We start from the raw sequence: 22,548 nt of genomic DNA, 5'->3' as shown, positions 1-22,548 counted from the left end.
ATAATCCTCAACTCAACCTTTCTGCCTTATGCACATAACCTTTTATTTTCTTAACTATTAGAAATTTGTCTGTCTTGGCCATGAATATACTTAATAATCCAGCCTTGAAAGTCCTCTGTGGTAAGAAATTCCATGGGTTCCTCAGAGAAACATTTCCTCCTCCTTTCTGATTTAAAACGGTGACTCCTTATGCTGAGATTATGCCTCTTATTAATTCTGTCAAGCTCTCTAAGAATCTATTATTTTTCCATAAGGTCACCTCCCATTCTTCTAAACACTAATGAGTACAAGCCCAACCTACTCAACCTCTCCTCATAAGAAAATCCCACCGTACCTGGGATCTACTGAGGGAACATGTTTTGGATTGCCTCTGATGCCAGTAAATCTTTCCTTAGATAATAGGGCTGAACTGTTCATAGTATTCCAGCTGGGTTCTGACTCGTGCCTTGTATAGTTTTCACAAAACCTCCCCATTTTTGTACCCCATTCCCTTTGAAAAGGCCAGTTAATTTGCCTTCACTACTACCTACTGAACTTGGATGCTAGGTTTTTGTGATTCATGCACTAGGACCTCAGCTTTCTGCAGTCTTTCCCTATTTAAAGAATATTCAGCTCGTCTATTTTTCATAACAAAAGCATATAACCTCTCATCTTCCAACATTATATTCCATCTGTCAAGTTTTTGCCTGCTCACCTAAGTGATCTATATCTCTCTGTAGACGTCTTGGGTCATCCCCACTACATGCCTTTTCACATATTTGAGTCATCCACAAACTTATCGATAGTATATTTACTTCTATCATCCCAGTCCTTAATATAAATTGTAAATAATTGTGATCCCAGCACTGATTGCTGTGTAGTCACAGGTTACTATACTGAAAAATGCCCCTTTTATCCTAATTCTGTCTTCTACTAGTTGGTCAATCCCCAATTCTAACTAATATACTAACCCCAAACACCATGGGTTCTTGTTTTATTAAGTAGCCTTATGCGTATTACTTTGTCAAATGTTTTCTGGCAATTCAAATAAATTACATCAACTAGTTTCCCTTTATCTATTCTGCTTATATAACTTCCTCAAAGAATTCTCATAAATTTGTCAACTAGGATACCCCTTCATGAAGCCAATGGCAGATGTTAAGGCTAACTGCTCTAACTTTCCTGGTTTTTAACTCCTTCTCTTATTGAATTAAGGCTGTTACACTAGCCGGTTTCCAATTCTCTGGGACCTTTCCAAAATCTAAGCATTTTTGGAAGATTACTGCTAGTGCATCCATTATCATTACAGCTACTTCCTATAAAATCTTAGCATGCAACCCATCAGGTCCAGGGAAATTATCAACCTTTGGCCCTAATGGATTCTCTAGCACATTTTCTCTAGAGATTGTTGTGCTTATTTCCTTCGCACACACCACCTCCACCCACAACTTTGCTTTAGTCCCTGGATTATTTAGTTGCATGCTATTAGTGCCATCTACCATGAAGACTGATGTAAAGCATTTATTGAACTCTTCTGCCATTTCCTGTCATTATTATTTCCCCAGCTTTGTTCTCTAAGGGGTTTATGCTCATTGTTGCCTCTCTCTCAAAGAAGGTCTTACTGAATGTTCTTAGGTCACATGCAATTGGCCTTCAGTTTTTTTCACCCTTTTGCATCATTTTGTTGTCTTTTAAAACTTTGCTGAAACTCTAATTCAACATTAATCCTTGCCAAATTGTACACATTTTCTTTCAATTTGATGCTGTCCTTAACTTCCCTGGTCCAGATCCCATCTTTGTTCATTGTACATCATAAATATTGCTGCAGTAGATAGTAATTTAGATTTCTTAAGACCTGACAAGTAGAGTGCCATATAGTTAGAGATAACAAGGTGTAGAGCTGGATGAACACAGCAGGCCAAGCAGCATCAGAGGAGCAGGCATCTGCAGTTCCTACTATCTCTGCCTTATAATTAGCTTGGGTACTTACCAAAGATATCCATCAATCCAGTAAGAAACAGTTCCATTAGTCTCATGTCTACATAGTAGTGGTGGCACATGACAGATGACTTGCAAAATATAAGACTAACAGTATGCACAAAGAACAGACAGAAATCAAAAGCTAAATGTAGGGACAAATGTATTAATTCATTTTGGAAATTAATCCAAGCATGGAATAGCAGGATGTTGTTTTGAGAACAAGAACTCCAAATACAGTTATGCATATAAAACATACTTCATGTAACAGTGAATCGATACCAGACGTTGCTGAGGTCTGGTGGTGTGGAGGTAGTGTTCCTACTTCAGGCCAACACCAGAACCTGTTGGCCATGGGAAGTGTATTCAGAGTGGGTCAGAGTGATTGCCAGCCTGTAAATTCTCCCAATCTGGCATGTGGTAAAAGCAGGATCAGTCTCATGGTCAGCCAACTTGCAGATGTTAACAGCAAACCAGGGCACTACTCTGACATTATGCATGGACCAGTCTAATGGAAATCTGTAGCTTACCCCTTCGAAATGAGGAAGGGAGAAAAGACAGACAGTTGCTGGGTAGTCTAATTGAGAGTGTTTAAAATGGTCAGGTGACATCTGCAGAAGCACGTCTGTTCTTCCTCGTCTCGGGCAAATCTTGTAGCCTGTCATCAACCCGTTAATGTTCCCTTTCGTCAGGATAAAAATGTCCAGCGAAAACTTCTGTTTCTAAGAGTCTCAAGAGTCTACAGGAAGTCTCATGCCTACTCCTGCCCTCCAGTTCTGCATGCTACCCATTGTGATCAGTATGCTGTCTGCAAACACTGCAGTGCTTGCAGTTGAGTGTAACACTGATACAAAAGTCCAAACCTTAAAAATAGTTTAAACCTCTCAGGAAGAAATTCAGGTGGGTGTTGTGAGCATTTCTTTCTGCCTTTCCCTTGGCCAAAAGTCAACCCCTCCTTGATCTCATTGTAAAGTTTTGGTTTATTATCCTTACTCTCAAGGTATTACCTCAGATCGTGAAAAAAATGCTTTTATGTTTTTTCACATAATTGGCCCAACATTATTCAACTGTCATTTATTCACATAAATTTTGTAATTCTCAGAAAGAAGCTCAATGAACCAGAATTCCTTCTTGAATACAAATTGATTTTTGCAAATAAGTAGCCCAGACAAATGCAGGCACAGGTAAACTGCAATATACTACCACCATGTGGTTATCTTGCATAGTTGTTCTAGGCTTCCTTTGTGGTCGTAGGTGACAATTGTATTTCTATGAAGACAATTACATTTTGCCTTTTTCACAAGAGATATTCTCTATCCAATCTCACAAAATTGAACAATTAGGTTTCACATCACCTAAAATCCAGAGCTGCCTGACATCTAGATCAATGACAGCGTCATTCAAGGGCAAAGGTGATTTTAGAGAACCCATTTAAAATATCACACGTTTTTGTTCTGTTATCTTTATGGATATCAAATTGGATAAGGACTCTACCAACATCAAAACACAACCTCTGAACAGAGGTTGAAGTTGATGTTCACAGCCTTGACAAACTACCTGACCCAGAGGTAAGCTTCCAACCTCATATCCTACTTGGTATGAAATTCACATGCTTGACCCTCTCTCTGACATCTCTCCCTATTTTCTAACAATATACTCCTCCCTGCTTGGCAAGAATATTCTAAAACTCTTCTGGCCAGACTCCATTCTCCATAAAATTCCGTTCATGCAAAACCTTGTTGTCTGTATCCTAAATCCCAATCACCTATCATCTCTGTGTTCAGTAAATTATATTAGCTCGCAGCAGCTCTCTTTTTAAAACTTACAGATTTGGGTTATATGCCTTGCATGGACTGGCCCCTCAACAAGCCTCCAAAGAATCTGCATTTCTTCAACTCTGTCTTTTTGCACATCACACACTTCCTTCATCCTACCATTCATGGTCCTGCCAACAATCACTGCCTCACTAAGGCCCCTGGACTTTAAAATGTAGTTAAGTGAATGGAATTTAAATGTGTTAAAATTACACCCAAATCTTTCTAGTTGCTCACCGCTCTGGCTACATTTAATATATTCCATAAAACTTAGTTTTTAACAAAGATTTTAACTGCCTAGACCAAAGTCTTCTCTATTGGTTCATTGTCAACATTTGTCTTATGTTCCTTTATAAGTTGCTTTATAAATCAAAACAAACTATGTTTTGTGGCTTGACGTGATCACCATCTCTTTTAACAGTATTTCTCCCAAATCATCATTCACTGTCCTTATTTTAAGTTTGCGTAATTTCTGAAAGGCAACCTCCTCATCCCTCCCCTACTTTTGTCATCTCTGCCATAAAAGGTGGCTGAAGTAATGTTTTCACTCTTTAGTCTGTTTGTCTGTAATCAATACATTTCAAATGCATTTCAAGAAAACTTAGTACACAGTTAAGACATGGCCCATTGAAGAACCGACTAACATCTTTGCTAGAAAGTAATCTGGATCCTGGCATTTGTCAAACAAACAATCTGTTAAAATTGGGAGATAGAGCAACTTTATATTTTTTTTAAGAAGAATTTTGAGAGCTGTTTTATTTAGTATATTTTTGATGGCTTTAGAACATTGTGGATTGCTTCAGTCACTGTTCCGGAAGTTATCTCAACTGTACTGGTCTCTGCACATGTGGAACTATGTTAGTGAGTGTTTTTGGAACTCCCTTCCTCAAAAGGCAGTGAATACAGAATCTTTAAATATTTTTAAAGTGAAGGTAGATGGATTCTTGATTACCAAGCGGTTGAAAGATTATCGAGATTAGCAGGATAGGTCATAGCTGTCAAAACGTGAGCAGTGTTTTCAAAGCAGATTGTTGGATATAGATTTATCTTAAGTCTCCTCATCGAGGTAGAAGCTCTTAATAAACTTTTTTTAATCGTTTTTGTAGTTACAGAGTATGAACTAGGCTGGACAAAGCCTCAAGAAGTGCTGCATAATTGAAAGAACATTCAGTTAACAAATAGGACAAAGAAATGCACTCTACTTCCCTTGTCTTATATTGTTTTTACCTCTTCAGATCTACCTTTCAATTGTTTAACTTTGTGGCAGGCAAATACATTACTAAAACAAAAGTGTAATGATCCAAGACAGTGTGACAATTATACAAACATGGAGTAAGAATAGGCCACTTGATCTTTCGAGCTCGTTCTGCCATTCAATAAGATCATGGCTAATCTGATTTTAAACTCAATTCTACATTCCTGCACATCTCGATAATCTTTCAACTCCTTGATAATCAAAAATCTATCTATGTTTTAAAAGCATTTAAATATTCTATATTCACTGCCTTTTGAGGAAGGGAACTCCAAAGACTAACATACTTCCAAAAGTACAGAGACCAGTACTGTACACAGTACTACAGATGCTCCACTTGGGAAGTGCATGTAAGGTGCTAAATATATTAAAAGGATAATTGGCTCTTCAAACAGAAAACATGACCATATACAGGAGTGAAACTTCACTTGCAGATGTTCTGCCCAGAATTAAACAAAGTAGGTCCTCAAGGATAGTAACATCTGGACTAGTACCAATGCCACGGGCTATGAGAGAAGGAAGGTCAGAAGCTAGGAATACAGTTGCGAGTAACTCACCTTCCGACTCCTCAAAGTCTGTCCACCATCGACAAGGCACAAGTCAGGAGTGTGATGGCATACTCCCCACTTGCCTGGATGAGTGCAGCCCCAACAACACTCAAGAAGCTTGACACCATCCAGGACAAAGCAGCCCACTTGATTGGCACTACATCCACAAGCATCCATTCCCTCCACCACTGACACTCAGCAGCAGCAGTGCGTACTATCTACAAGATGAACTACAGAAATTCACCAAAGATCCTCAGACAACACCTTCCAAATCCACAACCACTTCCATCTCGAAGGACAAGGGCATCAGAAATATGGGAACACCACCACCTCCAAGTTCCCCTCCAAGGCACTCACCATCCTGACTTGGAAATATTTTCACTGTCGCTGGGTCACTAATAGCATTGTGGGTCCACCCGCAGTGGTTCAAAAAGACAGCTCACAACCACCTTCTCAAGGACAATTAGGGATGGGCAAGAAATGCTGGCCAGCCAGCGATGCCCACATCCCAAAAATGAATAGAAAGAAATATCATTGTGATTACAGAAACATGGCTCAGGGATGGACAGGACTGGCAGCTTAACGTTCTGGGGTATAGATGCTATAGGAATGATAGAAAGGGAGGCTAGGAAGGGAGGCAAGAGAGGAGAGGAACGGCATTTTTGGTTAGGGAGAGCTTTTTATATTCATTGACAGGATGAGGGCGTCGCTGGCTAAACAGCATTTATTGCCCATCCCTAATTACCCAGAGGGCAATTCAGAGTCAACCACATTGCTGTGGATCTGGAGTCATATGTAGGCCAGATCAGGTAAGGATGACAGCTTCCTTCCCTAAAAGAACATTAGTGAACTGGATGGGTTTTTCCTGACAATCGACAATGATTTCACAGTCATCATTAGACTCTTATTTTCAGATATTTATTGAATTCAAATTCCACTGTCTGCTGTGGCGGGATTCGAACCCGGGTCTCCAGAACGTTATCAGGGTCTCTGGATTAACAGTTCAGTGATAATACCACTAGGCCATCACCTCCCCTAAACATTACTGTTGTACTTAGGAAGGATATTCCTGGGAGATCATCCAGTGAAGTTATTTGGAAAAAACTGAGACATAAGAAAAGGGATGATCACCTTGTTGGGATTGGATTATAGTTCCCTCTCCCCCAATAGTCAGCGGGAGATTGGGAAGCAAGTATGCAAGGGGATCTCAGACATCTGTAAGAAAAATAGGGTTGTAATGTTAGGGAATTTTAATTTTCCAAACATAGGTTGGGATTGTCATGGTGTTGAGGGCTTGGATGGGGAGGGATTTGTTAATTGCGCATAAGAAAGCATTTTTATTCAATAAGTGGACGTGCCTACTAGAGAAGGAGCAATGCTTGATCTTCTGTTGGGTAGTCAGGGATGTTGAGAGCCACAGGTCAGGTGCCTGAAGACTGGAGATTGGCTAACGTGGTGTGATTATTGAAGAAAGGCTGTAAGGAAAAGCCAGGGAACTACAGACCAGTCAGCCTTACGTCAGTGGTGGGTAAGTTGTTGGAGGGGATTCTAAGGGACAGAATTTACATGCATTTGGAAAAGCAAGGGCTGATTAGGGATAATCAGCATGGCTTTGTGCATGGGCAATCGTGTTTTGAAGTGGTGACAAAGAGGATTGAAGAAGGCAGAGGGGTAGGCATAAGCAATACGGACTTCAACAAATGTTCAACAAGATTCCACATGGTGGACTGGTTAGTAAGGTTAGATCAAACGGATGAGGGTGGAATTCAGAGGGAGCTAGCCAATTGGATACAAAATTTACTTGAAGGTAGGAGACAAAGGGTGATGATGAAGTGTTGTTTTTCAGACTGGAGGCCTGTGACCACAGGTGTGCCACAAGGATCAGTGCTGGGTTCACTGCTTTTCATCATTTACATAAATGATTTGGATGAGAATACATGAGGTATAGTAAGTAAGTTGATGTAATGGACAGCGAAGGAGGTTATCTCAGAGTACAACGGGACCTTGATCAGATGGGTCAGTGAGCTGAGGAGTGGCAGATGGGGTTTCATTCAGGACCATACACTTAATGGCAGGGCCCTGGAGAGTGTTGCCTAGAACACCTAGAGACCTAGAAGAAATTCATCTGCGTAGTTTCTTGAAATTGGAATTGCAGGTAGACAGACTAGTGAAGGTGGCATTTGGCATGCTTGCCTTCAATTGTCAGTGCATGGAGTGTAGGAGTTGGGATGTCATGTTGCAGTTATACAGGACATCGGTGCAGCCACTTTTAGAATACTGCATACTATTCTGGTTGCCCTTCTGTAGGAAGGATATTATTAAACCTGGAAGTACAGAAAAGATTTACAAGGATGTTGCCAGGACTGGAGGACTTGTGCTATAGGGAGAAGGCTGGGACTGTTTTCCTAAGAGTTCCAGAGACCCTGGGGTGACCATATAGAGGTTTATAAAATCATGAGGGGCTTGAATAGGGTGATTTGCCAAGATTTTTTCCCCAGGGTGGAGGAATCCAAATCTAGAGGGCATAGGTTTAAGGGGAGTTGGGAAAGATTTGAAAAGGACTGGAGGAGTAACATTTTCCATGCAGAGGTGTGGTGCATGTATCAAACAAGCTGCCAGATGGAGGTGGGTACAATTACAACATTTAAAAGGCATCTAGATGGGTATATGAATAGGAAGGGTTTAAGAGGGATGTGGGCCAAATGCTGACTAAAAGGGACTAGGTCAGATTGGGGATGTCTGATCAACATGGATGGTTTGGATTAAATGGTCCATTTCTGTGGTGTATGACTATCTTTAACCTTTTGAACTAATAATCCTCTTCTGAAGCTAAAATTAGGAACAGACAATAAATGCGAGCCTTGCCAGCAATGTTCACATCTGACAAACAAAAATAAATCTTATGAAAGAACTTCAGTAATTATTTCAATAGCATCCAAATGAAACTTATTAAATTAATGACTTGAGAGAATATTTCTAATTTGTTTTTCTGGCTTGACAGACTAATGCTAAGCTTTGCCCCAATACTTAAACTTGACAAGTATAACAAGCAAATTATCTTTTAAATCTGCACAAGCCTTGACCAATTTCTATTACCTAACCGCCACTAATCTTATTTTCTCTGTAAGTACATCACATTATGACAGCTTAATGTAGTCTGTAGAACTTAGCAGGCTCAAACTGAACACAAAGGATCTTAACACACTCTCTCGGCTGCTACTTCAGTATAGTACTCAGGAAATACTGCGTTGTTGTGAATGCTAAGATTAAAGTTATATATTAAACCTAGTTCTCTTCTCCCGTGTTTCAGAAAGACATTAAAGTTCTTGCATTCATATACAGCCTTTAATGATATGTCCCCAGGCACTTAGATGAAGTCATGCAACAAGGTTAATAAATTTTACAATGAACCATTTAAGAGAGTATTAGGACAGGTGATCAAATGGTCAGCTGAAGAGTTAAGTTTTAATCTACTTCCTAAAGGAGAGAATGACAAAAAGGTGGAGAGGGTTAGGGATAAAATTCTAGAATGTTGGACCCTGCTAGCTTCAGGCATGGGCACTGCCAGTGGAGCAATTCAAATCAAAGCACAAGAGGCCAGAATTAGAGATATTGGGATGTGGTTTATTGGTGGAGTGAGGACCACAGATTGTACAGCTGGAGGTTGTGACAGAAATAGGAACAGTGAGACCATAGTGCCAATTGAAAGCAAGGGTGAGAATTTTAAACTGGAGGTATTTCTGGAGTGCAAGTCAATCTAGATGAACAAGTACAGAAATGATGTTAAGTAAACTAGCCTTGTTGTGAATTAGGATGAGCATAGCTAAGTTTGGGATGGATCCAAGTTTATGGAGAGAGGAGAATGTGACACTGACTAGATAAGCATTGAAACAGACCATGTCAAGAAATAACAAATGCAATTTAGGAATTTGAATTAATTTTAAGTGAGGGGTCCAACATGAATGAAGTTTGAACAATACACAATACAGAAACAAGGATCACCGACAGAAAAGGGGAAACCTGAGGAGAAGTTTAGTTTGATAGCTCATGGCAATGAGGGGAGTGGCAAAGGAAACTGAACAAATAGTTCCAATCTTTATGACAATATTGTTCTCCTGGCACTTGATCTTGGGGGCGAGAATGGAGAGGGCAGGGGACCAAGTTCAAGAAAATACTTTGTAGTGAGGAGAAGCCATGGGTTATATTTGCATTCCAGAATGATGCTGCAATAGTGACAAGTTTCAGCAGAGACAGCAGGACCTAATTAGATCTGACAATCAATGGCTGGACCAGTTATCTAGGATTAACTTTTCAAATGTGCATCCTTTAAATTTAAATAAATGAAGATGAGTGCAATACTAGGAAACATGACCAGGGTATGGGAAAATAATGATCTGGTAAAGCTGACAGTGTGCTTAAGTAGATTGGTAACTACAACATTGCTGTCGTGAAAGGAGAGCTAAAGGCTAGACAGTTAGGAATTTAAAGCAATTTTAAATGACTTGGAAGAGAAATTTCTAAGAGGGGACACTAAGGTTATGGTATTTGGAGGGACCGAGAGAAGGGTGAGAGTGGAGGGGAATACCAGAGATCAGATAGCCTTGAACATGATGCAATTGGTGCAGAGGGTATGGCAGATGGTAGACTGAGTAGACAGCCCTTAAATCTAGTCAAGGAGTTTATATGTAGGGAAAGGGAGGGTAGGGTATAATGCAGGGTATAAGGGAGGGCAGGAAAGCAGTAAGGTCAGGTCATGCCCAGTTGAGGCAGAGGATGAAATTACTGAGGATGAGAAGTCTTTCTTAGTGGGGAAAGAATGATGCTATCTCAGTGAAAAGGTTATATGCAATATTTGGTTATGTCACAAAGAATAAAGATTTTTAAGGAGAGGCAAGTAGGTTGAAACAAGTGAAAATGTTTACAGCAGGAAATAATTATAAATGATTGCAAAGGAAATGTTAACATCGAGTTAAGACATGAAAAGTGACAAAAATCAACAACAGCAAGTAAAATTGGCACTTAAGGTGGTAATAAAAGTTTTGACTTCTTAAATTAGGAAGTTTGTTTGCAGTTTTAAAACAACTCCACAGTTTTATACTAGCATATAAACAGCTTTTATTTCATAATTAAAACTTACCAAGGCAAAATGGTTCCTTCCCACTCCACCTTTTATTGTGCATGCAAACCACACTTTTTTGTCCTTTAACTTGGTATCCAGGAGTACAGTAAAACTCACACCTCGAGTTAAAATATGCTCCATCAGAGCACTTTGCACCTCCATGGAGAGGCAATGAAAACTTCGGGCATCGTATTTCTGGAACAAAAAAATTACTATTTAAGTTGAAGAACTTTTTTTTTTAAATCCAACCTTCCTGATGATGAATGTGTTTCAAAGGAAGGAAGTGAATGTACATTTGCCATATTTTCAGATGACACTAAAATAGGTGGAAAGACAGGTTGCAAGAGGGCTACAAATAGTTTACAGAGTGATAGTGATAGGTTAAATAAGTGGTTAAAAGTTGATAAATGGAGTATAGTGTAGGAAAATGCAAAAGTAGTTCATTTTGGAAGGGAGAAGAAACGAACAGTATTATTTAAATGAAGAAAAACTGCAGAAAAGCTGCAACACAAAAGGGTCTTGGGGTTACTTGCACATGAAACACAAAGCTAGCACACAGGAGCTGCAGGTAATCAGGAAGACTAATGGAATGTGGGCCCTTATTTCAAGGAGTTGGAGTACAAAAGTAGGGAAGTCTTACTGCAACTGTACAAGATACTGGTGAGACCACATCTGGAGTGCTGTGAGCAGTTTTCATCTCTTTATTTAAAAGGAAAATTTTCATTTTATTGGAGGTAGTTCAGAAAAGGTCTACAAGGATAATCCGTGGTATGGAGGGCTTATTGTATGATCAGGATTAAACCAGTTGGGACTCAGTGGACATTAGAATAATGAGAGGTGATATCATTTAATTAGAGGATTCTTAAGGAGCTTGACAGGGTAAATGCTGAGACGATGCTTCCCTTCATGAGTGTGTCCAGGACTAGAGGGCACAGTCCCATAATTAAGGGGTGCCAATTTAAGACTGAAAGGAGGAGGAATTTCTTCTGAGTGTTGACAGTCTTTGGAACTCAATGGAGACACATTCCTTGTGTATATTTATGGCTGAGATAGACAGATTCTTGATCAGTAGGAGAATCAAAGATTATGTGAAAGACCAAGAAAATGAATATGAGGAATGTCAGATGAGCCTGATGCTATTTAATGGTAGAGCAGGCTTGTGGGGGCCAAACAGCCTACTATTCTTGCTGTTTATGGTCTTATCGGTAGGTTCACTTGATGCCAGTATTCCTTCAATATCTCACTGTAAGAGTTTCTTTTTTATTTGTGTCCACAGGTCACTTGTAACCTCTGCCCAAATGTGAACAATTTGCTATTCAAATCACTTTTTCTTTTACTCACTCATGGCACACAGGTATTGCTGGCTGGCGAGAATTTTTATTGCTTGTCCCTAGTTGCCCTTGAGAAGCACGGTGGCTCAGTGGTTAGTACTGCTGCCTCACAGCACCAGGGGCCCACGTTCGATTCCAATCTCAGGTGACTGTCTGTGTGGAGTTTGCACATTCTCCCAGTGTCTGAGATAACAAGGTGTAGAGCTGGATGAACACAGCAGGCAAGCAGCATCAGAGGAGCAGGAAAGCTGATGTTTCGGGTCTGGACCCTTCTACAGAAATGGGGGAGGGGAAGGGGATTCTGAAATAAATAGAGAGAGAGGGGGAGGGAGATGGAAGATGGATAAAGGAGCAGATAGGTGGAGAGGAGACGGACAGATCAAAGAGGTGGGGATGAGCCAGTAAAGGTGAGTGTAGGTGGGGAGTTAGGGTGGGGGTTGATCAGTCCAGGAAAGACGGACAGGTCAAGGAGGCGGGGATGAGGCTAATAGGTCGGAGGTGGGGGTGGGGCTTGAGGTGGGAGGAGGCGATAGGTGGGAGGAAGGACTGACAGGTTAGGGAGGCGGGGACGAACTGGGCTGGTTTTGGGATGCGGTCGGGGAGGGGAGACTTTGAAGCTTGTGAAGTCCACATTAATACCATTGGGCTGCAGGGTTCCCAACCAAAGTATGAGGTGCTGTTCCTGCAGCCTTCGGGTGGCATCATTGTGGCACTGCAGGAGGCCCAGGATGGACATGTCATCCATGCAGTGGGAGGGGGAGCTGAAGTGGTTCACAACTGGGAGGTGCAGTCGTTTGTCGCAAATTGAGCATAGGTGTTCCACAAAGCGGTCTCCAAGCCTCCGCTTGGTTTCCCCGATGTAGAGGAGGCCACATCAGGAACAGCGGATACAGTATACCACATTAGCAGATGTGCAGGTGAACATCTATTTGATGTGGAAGGTTTTCTTGGGGCTGGGATGGGGGTGAGGGGGGAAGGTGTAGGGGCAGGTGTAGCACTTCCTGCGGTTGCAGGGAAAATTGCCGGGGGTGGTGGGGCTGGTGGCGAGTGTGGAGCCGACAAGGGAGTCACGGAGACAGTGGTCCCTCCAGAAAGCAGATAAGGGTGGGGAGGGAAAAATGTCTTTGGTAGTGGGGTCAGACTGTAGATGGCGGAGGATGATGCGTCAGATCCAGAGGTTGATGGGGTGGTACGTGAGGACGAGGAGTATTCTGTTTTGGTTGTTATTGCGGGGAGGGGGTGTGAAGGATGAGTTGCAGGAAATGTGAGAGACACGGTCAAGGGCATTTTCGACCACTGTGGAGGGGAAGTTGCGGTCCTTGAAAAACGAGGACATCTGGGATGTCCGGGAGTGGAATGCCTCATCTCGGGAGCAGATGTGGCGGAGCCGGAGGAATTGGGAACAGGGAATGGCATTTTTGCAGGAAGGTGGGTGAGAGGAGGTGTATTCTAGTGTTCAGGGGTGTGTAGATTAGGCGGGTTATAGGGGAATGGGTCTGGGTGGGATGTCTGTGTGGACGTGTTGGCTGAAGGGTCTGTTTCCACACTGTAGGGATTCTATGGGTAAGATGATGGTGAGCTGCCTTCTTGAACTGCTGACGTCTATGTGCTGCAGTTAGACCCACAATGCTGTTGGGGAGAGAACTGCAGGATTTTGACTTGAATGACGAGTGATTTGGAGGGGAACTTTCAGGTGGTGGTATTCCCATGTATCTAGTGCCCTTATCATTCTGGATGGAAGTTGCTGTGGGGTTTGGAAGATGCTGTCTAAGGATTTTTGGTGAATTTCCATCGTGCATCTTGTAGATAGTAGACACTGCTACTACTGAGCATTGGTGGTAGATGGATTAGATGTTTGTGATGGTGGTGCTAATCAAACGGGCTGCTTTGTCCTGGATAGTGTCAAGTTTCTCTTATCCGGTATTTGGGGATTATCCCATCACACTCCCGATTTGTGCCTTGTAGATAGTGGACAGGCTTTAGGAAGTCAGGCAGTGAATTACCTTCTGCAGTATTCCCAGCTGCTGACCTGCTCTTGGAGCCAGTGTATTTATATGGTGAGTCCAACTGAGTCTCTGGTCAATGGTAACCCCCAGGATGTTGATAGTGCGGGATTCATTGATGGCAACAGCATTTTGGGATTCCCAAGTAAGAGGAGGTACAGAATTTCCAACTGTATAGTATCAAACATCTCTCCAAAGTTTTTAAGTAACTATTTATTGGGGCATTAAATAGCTTACTGAATGAATAAAAAGGAGGTACAAGGAAAATATTTTGATGTTTTGGAGGCAAGTACTATCCAAAATGTACAGCAAAGTTGGCTTATTACTATTGGTGTCAGTCGTTCACCTTCCTATGTATTATGCCATAAAATAAACAAAGTTTTCTCATTCCATCACTTTCTCTCAAAAAAACAAATAAATTAGTATCACCTACCTCTGCAACTAACTGTTTGTGACCAACGTCTGCTTGATAGGCAATGGACATGGCTAGTTCCATGAATTTCATATCCTTTTTGGCAAGAAATATCACACGTTGTTCCTTGTACATTTTTGTAATATCCACTGTGTGGTGTTCTGCAATGGACATAACCATTTTTGATCTTTAGAGGAGCGCACCTGGGAATATCTGTAAACAGCAATAATAATAAATGTACAGCTAACATCTTGTTTTGCTCATATCCATCCTCAATACTTACTTTTTCAGGCAGCTTGCCATGTACAATATCCTGCCTATTCCACATTGTTAGTAGTTCCCATATCCAACTGGTTAATAGAAGATAATAATACTGCTGTTAAAAAGTCTGTTAATGACATAAGAGCTGTTGTTAATGACATAGGATCATAATAGATGGACGCGATTCAACTCATCAAGTCAATGGCAGTCTCTCGCTGATATCAAGCAATCAGCAAACAAACGTTCAGGAGGATATAGTTTTATTAACATTTTAAAGTAATTTTTTTTTAAACCTTAGACATTGAAAAATGTTTTAAAAATTGGCTTGGAGGTAGGAGTTTGTGGGTGGTGGTGGAGGCAAAAACAGAAGTTACTGGAAAAAACTCACCAAGTCTGGCAGTATTAATGGAGAGAAATCAAGAGTGAATGTTTTGCGCCGAATGACCCTTCCTCAGAGGCGGTGGTGAAGCGTTTCTTGGATTGGAGGCCTGTGACCAGGAGGGTGCCACAAAGATTGGTGCTGGTTCCACTGCTTTTTGTCATTTATGTAAATGATTTGGACGTGAACACAGGAGGTATGGCTAGTAATTTTGCAGCAGGCACCAAAATAGGTGATGTATTGGACAGCGAAGAAGGTTACCTCAGAGTACAACAGGACCTCGATCAGCATGGCCAATGGGCTGAGGGAGTTTAATTTGGATAAATGAGAGATGTTGCATTCTGGTAAGGCAAATCAGGGCAGGGCTTACAGAGTTAATTGTACGGCCCTGGGGAGAGTTGCTGAACAAAGAGACCTTGGAGTGCAAGTTCATTGTTCCTTGAAAGTGGAGTCACAGGTTGATAGGATAGTGAAGGCAGCGTTTGGTACATTTGCTTTTATTGATCATTGCTTTTGAGTACAGGAATTGGGATGTCATGTTACAGCTGTACAGGACATTGGCAAGGCCACTTTGGAATACTGCGTTCACTTCTGGTTCCCTGCTATAGGAACGATGTTGTGAAACTTGAAAGGGTGCAGAAAACTTTTACAAAGTATGTTGTCAGAGTTGGAGGGTTTGAGCTATACCAAGAGGCTGGGAAGGCTGGAGCTATTTTTCCTGGAGCATCGAAGGCTGAGGGGTAGCCTTAGAGGTTTATAAAATCATGAGGGGCACGGATAGAGTGAATAACTAAGATCTTTTCCCCAGGGCAGGGGAATCCAACACTTGAGGGCATAAATTAATGGTGGGAGAGGAAAAGATATAAAAAGGAACCAAGGGGCAACATTTTCACAGATGAGTTTCAAATATCATCTTAAGGAAGGAAATGTGCCATCCTTACCCGGTCTAGTCTACACATGTAGTCCAAATCCAACAACAGTTTGGTTGATAGAGTTATAATGTCATACAGCACAGAAATAGACCCTTTGGTCCATCCCTTCCATTTAGACCAGGTATCCCAAACTTAACTAGTCCCAGTTGCCTGTGTTTTGTCCATATCCCTCTTAAAAACTTCCTATTCATGTACCAGTCAAGATGTCTTTTAAATGTTGTCATGGTATCCACCTCTACCACTTCCTCTAGCAGCTCATTCCATACATGTCCCTCCCCATGGGACCCTTTTAAAATCTTTCCCCTCTCAACTTAAAGCTCAGTTGCACTCTGAAACACAGAAAGCCAATCAGTTCAAAGGAAAGTAGGGGTGAGCAACAGATGCTGGACTTGCCAGTGATACCCCATTCCAAACAAGTTTTAAAAAATATTGAAATGGAAAATAGTAATTTTGAATAAAGTATTAGCGTCCTGTTCATATTTATATTTCACTTTTGAAACCGAATGCTTCATAATGCCCCATTCTTATAGTCTGTATTTGAATACAGTATTCTCCTCGAAGATATCATCATATGTCCAATTAAATATCCATGCAAATCACAATTACTCTTCACTGCATAACACAATCTTTTCAATAAAGCTTATAAAGTCATAGAGCAGTACAGAATGTAAACACACCCTTCGGTCCAACTCGTCCATGCCAACCAGATATCCTAAATTAATCTAGCCCCATTTGCCAGCATTTGGCCCATATCCCTCTAAACTATTCATGTACCCATCCAGATTCCTTTTAAATGTTGTAACTTAAGTGGTCTCCAACACTTCTGGCAGTTCATTCTACACATGCGCCATCCTCTGTATGAAAATGTTGCCCCTTAAGTCCCTTTTAAATCTTTCCCCTCTCACCTAAACCTATGCAGTCTAGTTTTGGACTCCCCCCACCCTGGGGAAAACACCTTGTCTATTTACCCTATCCATGCCCTTCATGATTTTATAAACCTCTATGATGTCAACCCTCAGCCTCCAACGCTCCAGGGAAAATAGCCCCAGCCTATTCAGCCTCTCCCTGTAGCTCAAACCCTGCAATCCTGGCACCATCCTTCTAAATCTTTTCAAGTTTCACAACATCCTTCCTACAACAGGGCCACTAGAACTGAATGCAGTATTCCAAAAGTGACCTAACTAATATCCTGTACAGCAGCAAAATGACCTCCCAACTCCTATACTTAATGCACTGGTCAATAAAGGCAAGCTTACCAAACACCTTCTTTATTATTCTGTCAACCTACAACTCCACTTTCAAGGCACTACAAACCTGCATTCCAAGGTCTCTTTGTTCAACAACAGTCCCCTGGACCCTACCATTAAGTGTAAAAATCCTGCCCTGATTTGCCTTTGCAAAATGCAGCACTTCACATTTATCTAAATTAAACTCCATCAGCTATTCCTTGGCCCATTTGCCCATCTGAACAAGGTCCTGCTGTACTCTGAGGTAACCTTCTTCATTGTCGACTTCACCTCCAAATTTGGTGTCATCTGCAAACTTACTAATCATACCTCCCATGTTCACATCCAAATCATTTATATAAATGACGAGAAAGCAGTGGACCCAGAACCGATCCTTGCAGCACATCGCTGCTCACGGGCCTCAGTCTGAAAAGCAATCCTCTGTCTTCCACCTCCAAGCCAGTTCTGTATTCAAATGGCAAGTTTGCCCTGTATTCCACATGATGTAACCTTGCTAACCTGCCTACCCTGAGGAAGAACCTTGTTGAACGCCTTACCGAAATCCATATAAATCACATGCCATCATCAACCCTCTTCATTAATTCTTCAAAAAACTCAATCAAGTTAGTGAGACACAATATCCCTCACACAAACTATGATCTCTATCCCTAATCAGTCCGTGCCTTTCCAAATACATATAAATCCTGTCCCTCAGGATCCCCTCCAACAACTTGCCCACCGCTGATGTCAGGCTCACCAGTATAGTTCCCTTGTTCCTTACCACCTTTCTTAAATATTGGCAGCACGTTAGCCAACCTCCAGTCTTCTGCAACCTTACCCTTACTATCGATGAAACAAATATCTCAGCAAGAGGCCCAACAATCATTTCCCTGGCTTCCCACAGGGTTCTAGGGTATACCTGATCAGATCCTGGGGATTTATCCATCTTCATTTATTTTAAGATGTCCAACACCTCCTCCTCTGTAAAATGGACATATTTTCCCAAGTTCTGTAGCTTATGTATCCTTCTCCACAGTAAACACTGAGGCAAAATACTCATTTAGTATCTACGCCATCTCCTCTGGTTCAACACACAGGTGGCCTTGGTGATCTTTAAGGGGCCCTAATCTCTCACTAGTTACTCTTTTGTCCTTAATATATTTGTAGAATCTCTTTTGATTCTCCTTAACCGTATTTTCAAAGCTATTTCTGAAGAAGGGTCCCGACCCGAAACGTCAACTTTCCTACACCTCTGAAGCTGCCTGGCCTGCTGTATTCCCCCAGCTCCACACTTATCTCGGACTCCAGCATTGGCAGTTCCTACTATCCCCCTTTTGCCCTCCTGATTTTCCCCTTAAGTATACTTCTACTGTCTTTATACTCTTCTAGGGATTCTCTCGATTCCTGCTGTCTGTATCCAACATATGCTTCCTTCTTTTTCGTGAACAAAACCTCAACTTCTCTAGTCATCCAGCATCTCCTACGCCTACCAGCTTTGCCCCTCACCCTAACAGGAACATACTGGCTCTGGACTCCTGTTATCTCACTTTTGAAGGCTCTCTATTTTCTAGCCATCCCTTTACCTGTCAATTTCTACCCGCATTCAACTTTTGAATGTTCTTGCCTAATACTGTCAAAATTGGCCTTCCTCCGATTTAGAACTTTAACTATTAGAACTAGTCTATCCTTTTCTGTCACTATTTTAAAACTAATATAATTGTGGTCACTAGCCCCAAACAGCTCCCTCACTGATACCTTAGTATTCTGCCCTGCCTTACTTCTCAACAGTAGATCAAGTTTTGCTCAATCTCTAGTACATCCACACACTGAATCAGAAAATTTTCTTGGACGCACTTAACAAACTCCTCTCCAACTGAGCCCTTAACACTACGGCAGTCCCAGTCTATATTTAGAAAATTAAAATGCCCTACCATTACCACCATATTATTCTTACAGATAAATGACATCTCCTTACAAATTTGTTTCTCAATTTCCTGCTGACTATTATGGGGTCCATAGTAGTCCTGGTCTTTGGATTATCAGTCCTGTGACATTACCACTACACCACCACTTCCTGTTCACACAGACTGTCACATTGAGCATACACTGTTCCATTCATTCATATGAACTAATTTTGTATAATTAATTTCAGACCAATGCCAACAATAGATGAGAACCACATTCATTTGTATTTCAAAATCAAAATTACTAATCTAGCATGATTACACACATGTAGAACATATTTGAATTTCCTCAAAAACAAAAATGCTCTCAGACCAGAACATCAGATTGCTATACTTCAACTCTGGTCTTTATCCAACTTTATACATCTGTTAAGGTTTTGACTTTCCAAAAATGGTTATAATCCCATGTATATATGCTCTTAAAATATGACATGGTGAAATAGAAATAATAGAACTTTTATTTTTGATTAATACAGTATAAAATCCATTTCTCAGAATATATTAGGACCAATTCTGAATCATTGAATCATGCCAATCAAGTATTTGCCATCTGTAAAACAATGTTGTTGGAAGTGTACATCCACCATATGAGCTGAACTGAACTGAAAGATCACAACCGTGTGATAACATAATCAAAAACCGTTATTGCCAGCAAATGCATAAATGCACAATCTTCTAAAGTCTGAAAAGTTTACCCATATCTTTGCTTCCTTCTGATACACCTTTTCCAACACAATTACCCCAGGGAAACAAGAGCAGTGGGAGCAAGCATTATAGTTGGATGGAGCTTACAACCTTGACTTCGTAAGTTTTAAAATGGGGGAGATACATTTTTTTTAAGGAAATCAAACATGCAAAGAAGGTGCTTGCTATAAAATGTTGTTATTTGTTAGAAAGAGCCTCAGCAGTCCAGACTCCCGCCAAAATAATTCAAACCAAGTTGATGCCTTTTGAAGGATGTTTACCTAGAATGCTGTAAGAACATTTGAAAACTTGCAAATTCACAAAAACAAATGTAAATTTGCAACATGGGTAACACCCAAAATATCACCCTACCTCATCAACAATACCACCACTAGATCAAATTCGGTCCTTATTTAATGTCTAGACAAATATACTTGCCCATAGAGTTCACAGCATAACAGTGGGAGCAGACATCATGGCTAACCATGTCCTTTCCTAGCTCAAAGAGATGATAAAGCCAATTATAGTCAACATTGCCTCCCGGTCTGGGAACAACTAAATGGATCTAGGCACAGGGTTTGAGTAATGAATTGTAGATCAGTGCTGGTTGTAGATGTTGGTATGTTCGCCAAGCTGGTGTTGATAGATGCAAGTTGCTAGTTGTCTACCTGTTTGTCCCACGTTGTGTTTTGTGCAGTCTCACATGGTGTCTTTTAAACCACATTCATTCTGTCCAGGGTATCTATTCGTCATGAACCCCAGCTAGCAACTAAACAACATAACCAGATATCCTTGGTTTCAATACACACAGACGAGAAAAACCACACTTTCAACCGGGACAACACTACTATCATTGGACAAGCCAAACAGAAGACAGCCAGGGAATTCTTGGAGGCTTGGCATTCATCCGCGGACTCCATCAACAAACACATTGAATTGGACCAGATATACCGATCATTACAACACACAGCCGGAACAGGCACTTACCGGAAGCAGCAAAAACAAGACCATATAAATTCCAACTGGCGCAAGACAACAGCGCTTCACAGGAGGCTCCACAGCACTAAGGATGTCACCTAGTAAGGGGACAAAACGCCTGGATCAAGGCACACTTTGGTGTGTATGACATGGTGTTATTCCAAACCGTGAATTTAACTCACTGAACATCAATAATCAAGTTCCCAAATGCAAATTATCAACCGGCACCTCCAGCGGTTTTGTCACAAAGTGGAGGCTAATAGGTGAGACAGGCTTTTCAATTCAAAATGTCAAGATGCTGCAAATTCCAGGCCAACATTATCTTACACAGAATTTTAAGGATCTCTTCCAAAGGTGATTATCTGTTTTACCCAACATTCAGAACTTTAGCCATGTCCTTATAGCAGTGCTTTCAATTTGCAAAACAAAATAAAAGGGACATAATAACATACTTTACTCGTATTACACTGAGCTGGACACAACTACCACATACACATCCAACTCAATCAATTGTGTCCGTGAGCTGGATGGTCCTCATTGTGTTGTTGGTCCTATAAACTGTGAATGTCTTCCCAGTTTTCTCTTTCTTCAAAAGAAATCTTCATTACTGATAGCATTTTGATTATTTAATCCTTAAAACAGAATTTTCTCTTGCTGTGAGAAGAAAAACAATCAATGCTATGAAATCAATATTGCCCCAGAATCAGGCCATATTCCACAATAGGAGGCAACTCAGAAGGGATTTATTTTTGCATGTGATTTGAATAGCAAATCTAAATCTGGTATGAAACAAATGAAACTTAGGCAGTAGCATGCATATCAAATTGCCAGCCTTAACTGTAAGAAGCTGCAACTGTAAAAGGTGTGTACTAACTAACTCCATTTGTGTCACCTGATTAAGCTGGCTATATTTGCATAATATTTTAGCATATTTTTGTTATGAATGTTATATTTATTTCAGAATGCAATGTTGTTATATAAAAAATCCATTTACCCTTCAAGTTCAAAAATCTTGGAATAAAGCTATATTCCAAAATACATTCCAATTTGTAATTTTACATTAGTTCATGCGTGCATACATAAAGCTGCCAAACAAATTAATCACTGGTTGAATGGTCATGCTATAATCTAACACAGCTATTAGATGTTAAAACATTGCTAATTTTCAAAAGCAATGTTTCAACAATCATACTGGCAAGTTGTGCACAAAACCATCAGTCTACCTTAACATCCAGTTGTCTTATTGGTAAAGTCCAGTCTAACACAAATTATTAAGAACTGTTTCAACATGCACAGATACCTTGCATGTCAGTTCATTAACTGTTACTCAAAGTACATTAAACCTCTCAGTGCATTATTTAATATGCTCAAACATCTAAATTGCTGAATTATCTTGGTCAGGTCTCAAATGAAACATTTTTTGATAAAGGTGTATTTAATAATTTAACACTGGTGAATATTATTTTTAAAAATATATTAAAGATATTTCTGAGCACCCCATATTGAAACATTAGACAGCATTAATATTACAACACTCAGTCTTACTAAGGTTCCTTTTAGAATAAAGATTTTAATACTTCCTTATTCTGTGATTATCTTCTATGTAAAATAACTTACATAGCTAACAATACTACTAAATGAGATTTAAGATTTACATGTGGAAGATTTGTTTTATGGTCATTGCTACCT

The 22,548-nt window shown here is 40.6% G+C and overlaps 1 protein-coding gene across 1 annotated transcript in view; it reads right to left on the bottom strand.

Annotated features, from left to right (window-relative positions):
- The window catches only part of LOC109938657 (sushi-repeat-containing protein SRPX-like), an 81,497-nt gene that overhangs the window by 41,619 nt on the left and 17,330 nt on the right, over positions 1-22,548 (bottom strand). Inside the window, exons 3-4 of the mRNA XM_048603197.1 lie at positions 14,457-14,648; positions 10,708-10,884 (exon numbers count right to left, since the gene is read on the bottom strand). Coding sequence (XP_048459154.1) covers positions 10,708-10,884; positions 14,457-14,648 — 369 coding nt within the window. The remainder of the gene's footprint in view (positions 1-10,707; positions 10,885-14,456; positions 14,649-22,548) is intronic.

The sequence above is a fragment of the Rhincodon typus genome, chromosome 11 (genome assembly GCF_021869965.1).
Source record: "Rhincodon typus isolate 14 chromosome 11, sRhiTyp1.1, whole genome shotgun sequence".
NCBI lineage: Eukaryota > Metazoa > Chordata > Chondrichthyes > Orectolobiformes > Rhincodontidae > Rhincodon > Rhincodon typus.
Note: the sequence above shows the minus strand (reverse complement) of the source record. Positions and strands in the feature narration are given on the sequence as shown.